General features: G+C 43.7%; 1 protein-coding gene across 1 annotated transcript in view; it reads left to right on the forward strand.

The window, feature by feature from the left end:
* The first annotated feature begins 237 nt into the window (after positions 1-237).
* LOC124619567 (ATP-binding cassette subfamily G member 4-like) overlaps positions 238-12,709 on the forward strand; it is a 323,941-nt gene continuing 311,469 nt past the window's right edge. The window contains exon 1 of the mRNA XM_047146057.1: positions 238-1,087. Within this exon, the coding sequence (XP_047002013.1) occupies positions 946-1,087 (142 nt within the window). The 5' untranslated portion in view covers positions 238-945. The remainder of the gene's footprint in view (positions 1,088-12,709) is intronic.

Consider the following 12,709-nt stretch of genomic DNA (forward strand, 5'->3'; position numbering starts at 1 on the left):
CACCAGAGTTGGCCCGGGTCCGCGAGTAGCCGCCAGGTGAGGCGCTGCAGAAGAGCGGCACGCGCGTGTGCACCCACTCCCCCCCCCCTCCTCCACCCCCTCCCCACCTCCTCCAGAGGGTCTGCGGCTGCAGCGGCCGCGAGGCTGCGCCCTCCAGTCGCCGTGTGGAGCGCATCGCGGGCGCCCGTCCAACACAGCTGCCAGCCGCACCGGCGCCACCACGAACCCGGGACCCGCACGCCGCAGTCGGCGATTTACCGTACCCACAAGCTATCGAAAATTGAACTTTTTGCAAGATCACTAAACTGTAGCAAACTTGGTTGTAGCAGTATTGAGGAAGTGACAGGAAGTAGTACGCACACGCGACGTAGTATAACAGAGACTATAGCATCTATTTCAGTTCAGTGTGTAGCTGTTTCCCCTGTACATCCCACAGCAAACTATATCGGCTTGTCAACTTCCGTGTGAAACGAGATAAAAATTTGTAAATTTCCTTTAAAACCTTCGCCCCTTGTCTATGAAGGTTTCGTCCTATAAAGTACGACTGATTGTGACGAAGAAATTAGCCTCTACAGTAGTAAATGGAATTTTGACGTAGCTACTTTGCAGCGACAGCTCACTATAGGGTACAACTGTTAGACCTTCGACGGTGTTTCTTAGAGACAGCGGCAGACAGGAGGAACGGCACCGTTGTCCACAGAGCGTGCAGTTCAGACCCCGCCTACCGTAACGGGCAGCGCCCTCCGGTTCACTTCTTGCGCTTGGCTCCCACTGCGAAGCTCTGTAGGCTCAGCAGACTGCTTGGCAACCCCCTGCCGAATTCACCCGCTGTTGCGAGCGAGGCATGCAGTAGCTGCGTCTGTGCCGGGTGCGCGCGTGCCAGTCAGAGGCGCAGCAGGAAGAAGGAGGGTTGGGACTGGCAGGAGTCGAGCGCGGACTGCCAGCATGGTGATGACGGAGGACGGCAAGCTGCCGCCGCTTCTGGTGCGCAAGGAGAGCCGCTTCACGCGCATGGCGAAGCGGCCGCGCGTCGACATCGAGTTCCACGATCTGTGCTTCTCCGTGCGCAGCGCGGGCGTCCGCTCCGGTGAGTAGCGAGTAGCGGCCGGCTCTGTCACGCAGCGCCGCTTCCGGCGCGTAGCACAGCAGCTACGCCCACGCAGCACGGCTTTCTGTTTAAAACTCCCGACACAAACAGAGGTCTGTTATAAGTCACGAGGGACATCCCGTAAAATAACGCCCACTACTTTTTTCATACTTATACTTTCTTATAATTTCTCTCTACAGTCCTTCAATATAGTCTCTGCTTCTCTATGACTCCCAATGTCTCGAAATCTCTATTATTCCATCCAGAACACCACTTTTTTTCATCTACATCTACATCCATACTCCGCAAGCCACCTGACGATGTATGGCGGAGGTACTCAAAGCACCTCTCCCGGTTCTCCCTTCTATTCCAGTCTCCTATTGTTCGTGGAAAGAAAGATTGTCGGTATGCCTCTGTGTGAGCTCTAATCTACATCTTCATCTACATGATTACTCTGCAATTCACATTTAAGTGCTCGGCAGAGGGTTCATCGAACCACAGTCATACTATCTTTCTACCATTCCCTCCCGAACAGCGCGCGGGAAAAACGAACACTTAACCTTTCTGTTCGAGCTCTGATTTCTCTTATTTTATTTTGATGATCATTCCTACCTATGTAAGTTGCATTCGGAAGAGAAAGTTGGTGACTGAAATTTCGTAAATAGATCTCGCCGCGACGAAAAACGTCTTTGCTTTAATGACTGCCATCCCAACTCGCGTATCATATCTGCCACACTCTCTCCCCTATTACGTGATAATACAAAACGAGCTGCCTTTTTTGCACCCTTTCGATGTCCTCCGCCAATCCCACCTGGTAAGGATCCCACACCGCGCAGCAATATTCCAACAGAGGACGAACGAGTGTAGTGTAAGCTGTCTCTTTAGTGGACTTGTTGCATCTTCTAAGTGTCCTGCCAATGAAACGCAACCTTTGGCTCGCCTTCCCCACAATATTATCTATGTGGTCTTTCCAACTGAAGTTGTTCGCAATTTTAACACCCAGGTACTTAGTTCAATTGACAGCCTTGAGAATTGTACTATTTATCGAGTAATCGAATTCCAACGGATTTTTTTTAACTCATGTGGATCACCTTACACTTTTCGTTATTTAGCGTCAACTGACACCTGCCACACCATACAGCAATCTTTTCTAAATCGCTTTGCAACTGATACTGGTCTTCGGATGACCTTACTAGACGGTGAATTACAGCATCATCTGCGAACAACCAAAGAGAACTAAAATCTCTCTGGTTTGTCCTCGTGGTCTCTTCGCGAGATATAGTAGGAGGGAGCAATATACTGCTTGACTCCTCGGTGAAGGTATGTTCTCGAAACTTCAACAAAAGCAGGTACCTGCCCTCATCTCGTGGTCGTGCGGTAGCGTTCTCGCTTCCCACTCCCGGGTTCCCGGGTTCGATTCCCGGCGGGGTCAGCGATTTTCTCTGCCTCGTGATGGCTGGGTGTTGTGTGCTGTCCTTAGGTTAGTTAGGTTTAAGTAGTTCTAAGTTCTAGGGGACTGATGACCATAGATGTTAAGTCCCATAGTGCTCAGAGCCATTTGAACCATTTGAAAAAGCCCGTACCGAGCTACTGAGCGTCTCTTCTGCAAAGTCTTCCACTGCAGTTTATCTATCATCTCCGCAACGCTTTCGCGATTACTAAATGATCCTGTAACGAAGCGCGCTGCTCTCCGTTGGATTTCCTCTATCTCTTCTATCAACCCAGTCTGGTACGGATCCCACACTGGTGAGCAATATTCAAGCGTGGGCGAACAAGTGTATTGTAACCTACTTCCTTTGTTTTCGGTTTGCATTTCCTTAGGATTCTTCCAATGAATCTCAGTCTGGCATCTGCTTTACCGACTATCAACTTTATATGATCATTCCATTTTAAATCACTCATAATGCCTACTCCCAGATAATTTATGGAATTAACTGTTTCCAGTTGCTGACCTGCTATATTGTAGCTAAATGATAAAGGGTCCTTCTTTCTATGTATTCGCAGCACATTACACTTGTCTACATTGAGATTTAATTGCCATTCCCTGCACAATGCGTCAATTCGTTGCAGATCCTCCTGCATTTCAGTACAATTTTCCATTGTTACAACCTCTCGATATGCCACAGCATCATCCGCAAAAAGCCTCAGTGAACTTCCGATGTTATCCACAAGGTCATTTATGTATATTGTGAATAGCAACGGTCCTACGACACTCCCCTGCGGCACACCTGAAATCACTCTTACTTCGGAAGTCTCCTCTCCATTGAGAATGGCATGCTGCGTTCTGTTACCTAGGAACTCTTCAATCCAATCACACAATTGGTCTGATAGTCCATATGCTCTTACTTTGTTCGTTAAACGACTGTGGAGAACTGTATCGAACGCCTTGCGGAAGTCAAGAAACACGGCATCTACCTGGCAACCCGTGTCTATGGCCCTCTGAGTCTCGTGGACGAATAGCACGAGCTGTGTTTCACACGACCGTCTTTTTCGAAAACCATGCTGATTCCTACAAAGTAGATTTCTAGTCTCCAGAAAAGTCATTATACTCGAACATAATACGTGTTCCAAAATTCTGAATTCTGTTGAATGGCTCGGGCAAATGTGGTACAAAGCTCTTCCAGAGATAGATACGACGTCCACACATAGGTTTTTCAACTTCGGGAACAAATCGAAGTCTAGTGTGCTCTTTTCTGTGCTGTAGGAAGGATGCGGCAACACTTCCCATTCTTATTCGCGCAGTTTTTGGGCTACGACAGTGCTGAGATGCGGCCAATCATTATCGTGGAGAATGCCGCAGCCTCGAGCAACTGAGGTCGCAAAAAATGGTTCAAATTGCTCTGAGCACTAGGGGACTCAACATCTTAGGTCATAAGTCCCCTAGAACTCAGAACTACTTAAACCTAACTAACCTAAGGACATGACACACACCCATGCCCGAGGCAGGATTCGAACCTGCGACCGTAGCGGTCCCGCGGTTCCGGACTGCAGCGCCAGAACCGCACGGCCACCGCGGCCGGCAACTGAGGTCTCGTTTTGTGTACTTTTCTGCTTACATTTTGCATGAAGTTACGATAATACGCTGCTGCAACACTAGTTCCACACGGGACTCTATTTGTCATGATGATCCCTTGGTGATCATAAGCACCATCATTTGCTTGAGCTTTGATTGAGCGCATCTCCCCTCATCGGACTGTGATCTCAAAGCCGATTGAAAGTCTCTAATCCACGTTTCATCAGTAGTGACAATTCGACACTACAAACCTTGACCTGCAGTGTCGAATCGTTGAGTAACGTTGCAGTGTGCAGACGTTTCCGCTTCCCTTCGGCACTCAATGTTGGAACCATCTTGCAGAAATTTCTCTCTTCCTCAAATCATTTGTCAGAATACGGAATACTGACGTTGGAGGAATTCCCGTGACTTCAGAGTTCCTCACAAGTCGCACAGCGTACACCTCCAAGAGCATCAGCCACAAGTTTCACACATCATCTGCTGATGTTTTTGGCCTTGCAGGAATTGGATTATCGGCTATGCTCGTTCGACCACCACGAAAACAATTAACCCAACGTGAAACTGCACTATGGTCCACTGTAAACTCACCACAAACTTCGCTTAATGCATTGTGAATTCTGTCGGGTTTTTGATGCGTAAGATTTTGATCTCGTATGACCTCTGATCTTCAACAGTCACAGTACCCGAGACCTACTCTTCAACTTTATGTTATAGAACAAAACGAAGAAACACGCGCTTCTTCCTCAATCTCGCAACTACATCTGACGTAATTTTCATTGTTGTTGCGTCAAACAATTCACAGTAGTACCAACCCGTGTATTATTTATGATATGTCCCTCGTAAACATGTGTATCTGCGTATCTGTCTGCGGCATCGCAGCCCCAAACGAAAGGTTCTTTGTTAATCCAGCTTTTTTTTTTTTTTAATTTGAAAACTGGTTTAATCGGGATGGTTCTTAGCTATGCTCCAAAAATGTCTGTTCCACGTTTTAAATTTCATCAGCGAAATTAAGTAAAAAAGTTTTCCGCCAGCGGTCTCTCTTTTTATACCCCACGTAATATGGAAGACCTACATCAAGTGACGTAGTAGAGCTTAAAAACATCTAAAATCCAAATGTAAGTCCGCGAGAACATATGTTTATTTTTTACGCTAGAGCAACATTGATATATATTTTTTGAAGTCGCCCGTTTCAGCTCGTACAAAAGAGAAAAAGGGACATTGTGACTCCAAGATCAACATATGCTCTCGCAGACTTCTTTGTAGTTCTTTTTGAGGTCTACAATTCAGTATTGATTTTGCACTGATAGTTTAGGTAACCTATTACAGGAGAACGCAATGGCAGCCTACTTTCTTCCGACTTTATTTAGAATTATCGCCACTGCTTATTACTTGTTACGTAACTTGCCGGCCGCGGCGGCCGAGCGATTCTAGGCGCTTCAGTCCGGAACCATGCGACTGCTGCGGTCGCAGGTTCGAATCCTGCCTCGGGCATCGATTTGTGTGATGTCCTTAGGTTTAAGTAGTTCTAAGTTCAAGGGGACTGATAACCTCTGTTGTTAAGTCCCATAGTGCTCAGAGCCATTTGAACCATTTTGTTACCTAAATTATCTAAATATATACCAAAACATAGTCAGTTAATATGTGTGTTAATTAAAGAAAGAAACACGTAAATAGCGTAAGTGAGAAAGAACGGACGTCACAATTTCGTGTTTGGCCCCCGAAAGTATTTGTGTATGAGCACAGTGTGTCGATCGTACCGTGTCTACAAGTAAAATACAAAGTTTAAAAAGCATAAAATATAACTTAAATTAAAAATTGAAGAAAACCCCGACACAAGAGACATCTAAAAATTTAAAAAAGGATATGTATTGCCCCTTTAAGTTTAATATAATTAGTGATATTTTGATTCAAGCGTCGTCGCGTCAAGGGACCGCTAAGTAAATGAAATAAAAACGTAATGTATCTCAAAATGATAAAGTATGAAATTTAAACACAAGTAAGATACACAGGTAACGTGGGTAATATCGAAACAACAATATCAAATCGTTGAGTCTAAGCCATAATGAATTTGCTACGAAAAATTCGCAATACAGACACAACCATCAACGAAGCCGTGCCTCAGGCGATTACCCGTTCGGGTCACCACACCTGGGTCAGCTCACGCCCCGCGCACCGAACACAGCGCACCGCGCGACTCGCACTCACGTTTTAACGAAGCTATCATCAGATCACTGCAGGACGTAGGATCGTAAGGTAGATTAATGCATGAAACGCCCTTTTTTCACATGATATCTTGCGAACCATGGATGAAGGATATCAGACGGATGCCATATTCCTTGACTTCCGGAAAGCGTTTGACTCGGTGCCCCACTGCAGACTCCTAACTAAGGTACGAGCATATGGGACTGCTTTCCAAACATGTGAGTGGCTCGAAGACTTCTTAAGTAATAGAACCCAGTACGTTGTCCTCAATGGTGAGTGTTCATCGGAGGTGAGGATATCATCTGGATTGCCCCAAGGAAGTGTGGTAGGTCCGCTGTTGTTTTCTATCTACATAAATGATCTTTCAAAAATGGTTCAAATGGCTCTGAGCACTATGGGACTTAACAGCTGTGGCCATCAGTCCCCTAGAACTTAGAACTACTTAAACCTAACTAACCTAAGGACATCACACACATCCATGCCCGAGGCAGGATTCGAACCTGCGATCGTAGCAGTCGCGCGGTTCCGGACTGCGCGCCTAGAACCGCGAGACCACCGCGGCCGGCCTAAATGATCTTTTGGATAGGGTGGATAGCAATGTGCGGCTGTTTGCTGACGATGCTGTGGTGTGCGGGAAGGTGTCGTCGTTGAGTGACTGTAGGAGGAGACAATGTGACTTGGACAGGATTTGTGATTGGTGTAAAGAATGGCAGCTAACTCTAAATATAGATAAATGTAAATTAATGCAGATGAATAGGAAAAAGAATCCTGTAATGTTTGAATACTCCATTAGTAGTGTAGCGCTTGACACAGTCACGTCGATTAAATATTTGGGTGTAACATTGCAGAGCGATATGAAGTGGGACAAGCATGTAATGGCAGTTGTGGGGAGGGCAGATAGTAGTCTTCGGTTCATTGGTAGAATTTTTGGAAGATGTGGTTCATCTGTAAAGGAGACCGCTTATAAAACACTAATACGACCTATTCTTGAGTACTGCTCGAGCGTTTGGGATCCCTATCAGGTCGGATTGAGGGAGGACATAGAAGCAATTCAGAGGCGGGCTGCTAGATTTGTTACTGGTAGGTTTGATCATCACGCGAGTGTTACGGAAATGCTTCAGGAACTCGGGTGGGAGTCTCTAGAGGAAAGGAGGCGTTCTTTTCGTGAATCACTACTGAGAAAATTTAGAGAACCAGCATTTGTGGCTGACTGCAGTACAATTTTACTGTCGCCAACTTATATTTCGCGGAAAGACTACAAAGGTAAGATAAGAGAGATTAGGGCTCGTACAGAGGCATATGGGCAGTCATTTTTCCCTCCTTCTGTTCGGGAGTGAAACAGGGAGGGAAGATGCTAGTTGTGGTACGAGGTACCCTCCGCCACGCACCGTATGGTGGATTGCGGAGTATGTATGTAGATGTAGAAACTAAATTCGTACGTAATTATATTAAATAAGATAGAGAATAAAGACGTAAATCTATTCTTCAACAATGTTAGGCTAATTAAAGTCGCATTAATTCTCATATTTTGCACAATAAGTACTAATAACATCGCTAGCTATTTTGAGGTGTGGTTGCGTGACGCGTAGGACTGGAAGAGGTAACGCCAAACAGAAGAGCCTTATAACTAGCGATAATGAAAATACGCCGTTGTAGAAACGATAGCTGCTTTCTATGTCATTTATTCCGTTTTGAGTGACTTCGTGCAGTGCCCTTCACGACTTGAACCGGGAAGGTGAGTCAAAATTAATTTGTGGTTTATGGGTGCAAGGATGAATGACATAGACATTACTGTCAGTGGTGTTGTGCAACAGCTGAGACCGCTGATATTGAGCAAATATCGATAATTAGCGTTGTTGTTGAAGAGTACTTTCTCCTCTATATTTTATTTTGACTTGAAAATTGATCTCTCATATTTACGACTGTTAAGAATGAAAAAAAGTTACGTGAAGTTGTGTATTTACAAGTCGAAGCCCAGAGAAGTCACACTTCAAAAACGATGCACCTGATAATTTAAAAAAAGGAAACTATGAACAAAAGTTACTTCAAATGATTTTAAAGAATAAAGGTTCCTTTTCGAGCTGTTACTTCAATCAGAGCAATGTGCAATGTTGACTCCCGTCATTGTATAGTGGCAACTGGCCGCTTAAGTTATTGAAATTTTCATATCATAAAGTGATACGCCTAATTAAAATACGGCACAATCGCAGTTCGTTTCGTAAGAATGCAGGTTCTTTGTGATAAATAAGAAAAAGTTTAACGATAGCGCACGACTGGTACACAAAAGTATTTAGCCACTAAGCAACCCGGTCCCAATTTTTAAAACGGTCGATAAACGAAATTTTTTTTTTAATAGACGTTTTCAAACTGAGAATCAGATGCCATTACTATTAACTTACATGTGAACAGTCGGGCACCAACAGAAAGAATAAGACAGCGTAGTTAATAAAACAAACGATTGGCGCTTAAGAAAAGACAATTAATACTAAGTCTTCAAAACGCAGTGATTTATTGTCGCTGAATTCTCTTTCTACATACAGTTTTATTCGCATCATTTGTCTTGCATGAAGACAATCCGGACTTTTATAACTGCGTAGGCTTCCGCGGCCAGAGCCGGCCGTGGTGGCCGAGCGGTTCTAGGCGCTACAGTCTGGAACCGCGCGACCGCTACGGTCGCAGGTTCGAATCCTGCATCGGGCATGGATGTGTGTGATGTCCTTAGGTTAGTTAGGTTTAAGTAGTTCTAAGTTCTAGGGAACTGATTGCCTCAGAAGTTAAGTCCCATAGTGGTCAGAGCCATTTGAACCATTTTTTTGCTTCCGCGGCCAGAGTCAGTCGACATAAAAGTTTTCTGGGTATGGTACCGCGTCATAATGTACAAAACTACTGCTGCTGGAGGAAAACCAACGTTTCGGCCACCGTTGCAGCGGCCTTCTTCTGGGTCTACACGTTTTTCTTTTTTCCTTTTTCAAATTCTGTTTAGAATCTGATAGGGCTATCATCGGGCCCTAAATCTTCTACGGCACGTCTGGCGTATCTACAGCGGTAACTAAGCCTTTTCACTAGTTTTCGATTCTAGAAAACTTTCTCTCACAATTAGTTTTATACTGTCAATATTTTAATGTTACATCTGTGATCTATGAATCAGCAACTTGATGCTACTACGGCTCAGTTCAAACGATCAGAGCGTAATTATGCTTGCACTGCGGTTGGCTCTCTGAGCCTGTTCAAACGACGAGGTGGTATGTAATGTAGTCAAGATTATAGGAAAGCAGATTCATATGGCATGACTGCGCCCTTCAAGAGAGTTATTGAGCCGCCCATTTGCGAATTCTTTCAACTGGACGCCTCTTCGACGAATTACGTGCCCCTAATCTAATCTACCGTACCAGGGAAATAGTTTAACGCGCAATACGAGCCACGTAGTGTTCCAGACATATCTTCACATCATTGGAAGATGAAGGCCAGCGTAAAGACAGACTTATAAATTCGATCCCCCGACCTCGCGGTCTCCAGACTCACACTTCACCACTAGACCCCCAAGCCGCACTATGAACGTATAGTTGTGTGTAGAAGTTAGTTTGATTTGTTATTTAGTTTTCTAATGGATTACTGTCTCCCTTTTCCTTCTTTTTAAACACATCATCTCGTGGTGACTATGTAATAAGTCGAAACTTGCAGTTATAATATTCGTGTGATCCCAGACTGAATTCTTTAAAATTAATAAATTATCATTCAAGATCCGTTGTACGAAGTCTAATGAATTACGACTGTATTTACTTGCGTCGTTTTGCTTGTTAGTTCAAGGAATCGGAGCGAGGTACAATTCACAATTTTGAATCCTTCATATAGTGCTCTCTCATTATGTTTCTTATGTTTCACATGCTCCAACAAATAATGCAGGATGTCATCTTCAACAGTAAAGTAATTTGAAGAGATAATTATCATCAACAGATGTTTCACTTTGTTGGCAACCGTGTGGACTTCTGTTAAGCTTCTGATGGGGACAATTTCTTGCCGTTTAACACCAGAATTAAGAAACAATTGGGTATGAGGTAGGCGCTTTTGGCTAGCACAGTCCCGTATTCATCTCAGTGCGAGACAGGTATTACGGTAGGTGCGTGTTGTTGCACCTGCTTAGCAACCTGGCCAGCGCGTTCATTGCCTCTTATGCGTACGTGATCCGGTATTCAGCCCCTCTCCTTTTTGTACTCTGCAAACCACCTTATGGTGAGTGGCAGAAGGTACTTTTACTACCATCGGTACGTCCTTTACCTCTCCATACGCGAATGTTCGTGGAAGGACCGATTCTCGATAAATTTTCGTATGACCTTCAATGTCTCTGATTTCCTCCACGTGATCGCTTCACGAGACTTACACAGAAGGACGTAATGTGTCGCCCGTCTGTTCCCGGAGCGCAAGCTCTTTGAATGCCAACAGGGAACCTCTGCGGGATGTACATATCCTCTGTTGAAGCCTCTGCCACTGGACTTTGTTCTACTCGCGGCGCCTAAACGATCCCGTGAGGAAACTCGCCGTCCTTCGCTTGATCTCTTTCTGTGCTATTAACCCATCCTGCTAAGGATCACAGACTTATGATCAATCCATGCTAATATTATAAACGCGAAGTAACCCTATCTGATACGTTTTCGTGACCAAACGTATGAAGTGATTTGACGAAATTTGATACGGGAATAGATTGAAATCTGACGAAGAACTTGGACTACTTTAGAAACTAAATAAATAAATGAATAGGCCCATAAGACGGTGAAGTAGAGAATGGAACCATTATTTTGACATCAGTGGACGTAAACCATGTTTAAAAAATCCGGATAAGTACTAATAGGACTTGCGCACTTTGGGTTTCGTACAATCTTCGTTATGGGGTTGGGTTGATTTGGGGGAAGAAACCAAACAGCGAGAACATCGGTCTCATCGGATTAGGGAAGGATCGAGAAAGAAGTCGGCCGTGCCTTGTCAGAGGAACCATTCGATATTTGCTGAAACAATTTACGGAAATCACGAAAAACCTAAATCAGGATGGCCGGACGCGAGATTGAACCGTCGTCCTCCTGAATGCGGGTCCAGTGTGCTAACCACTGCGCAACCTCGCTCGGTCTTCATTTTGTATACAGACAGGTCATCTATCCCGGAAATCAAGAATGTCGACGACTTTTGCCGGTTATTTATATCGATACTGGCTAGTTAAAGGTCCTGGGAATTCCAAGACTTTCGAAAATGCTTTAATTTTAAGTTCTAAGTGTGCATTTTGTATAATTTCGCATTTGCTATTGTAATTTTTCATTTATTTGGTTAATTATGGGGTTATATTAACATGATATGATAACTAGCAACTGCAATTAAGTCGCATATTTTGATGCTCGCAAACTCACACATTATTACCCACAGGGTACTTGTTATCCACCTGGAATGATGAAATTTGGCAAGACGCAATGTTCCAATGTACAAGTGAACGAAAAATCCGAAAATTGTTAATTACACCGCTAATGAGTTGTTGACCTTAGTGTATGATATAAATACGAACTTGTTATGTTTACCTGATCCTGAGAAAAAGAAGTCTTAAGAGACGTACAGACAATCTGTAACAAATGACAAAACATTTTTCTCGTGTGATATAATTACAAATTAACAATTTTAGGACAACAAATTGATCCTTTAAGGGTTCCGTTTTTACCAAATGAGACACAGAATCACAAAATTATTATTTTTTTTTGTATTATGATTATCAGTGACGCTGCTTGTGCGTACAGAGCATAGAAGTAACAGACTGACACATGTGGGCAGCTGACGTTATTTAATGTACAAATATTATAAAATTTGCGCTGTACCGAACCAGAAATTATTTATTTTCTTTCTTCGTCAGTTTAAAAGATATTTAATAATTTTGAAAAGTCTATATTGTAGAATATTGCCTGTAGATAGAATTAATGACGCTGAACAAGTCACTTCATACCCTATAGACTTTCTTAACACTTTGAAATTCTCATGAGTGCCATCTCATAAACAGGTTGAAGGTTGGTCTTCCGGTCCTCTTCATGTGAAATCTTGACGCTGCCAGATTGTGTAACTGTTCACACCTACAAATTACATGCTTGGGCTGATATATTATTAGGGCTATTATAATTGTGGCATAGGTAAAGGGAAAAGATTTTTGGTTCAAATTATACCGAAGGATTTGCCTTTCAATTTAAAAAGATTGCAGTACCCCCTAAAAATTGCTTTTGGAATAAAACTCAATGGCAAACACTCAAAGTTGCGAGCGTGCAATTAGAAAAACCAAGTGTTTCTCATGGATAATTCTATGTTGTGTACTCCTGTGTATCGAATTCACAAAATCTTTGGGTACTTGCAAAAGAAAGCAACACCAAAAATGTTGTCTACAGAAT

Source organism: Schistocerca americana, chromosome 6 (assembly GCF_021461395.2).
Source record: "Schistocerca americana isolate TAMUIC-IGC-003095 chromosome 6, iqSchAmer2.1, whole genome shotgun sequence".
NCBI classification, from domain to species: Eukaryota; Metazoa; Arthropoda; class Insecta; order Orthoptera; family Acrididae; genus Schistocerca; species Schistocerca americana.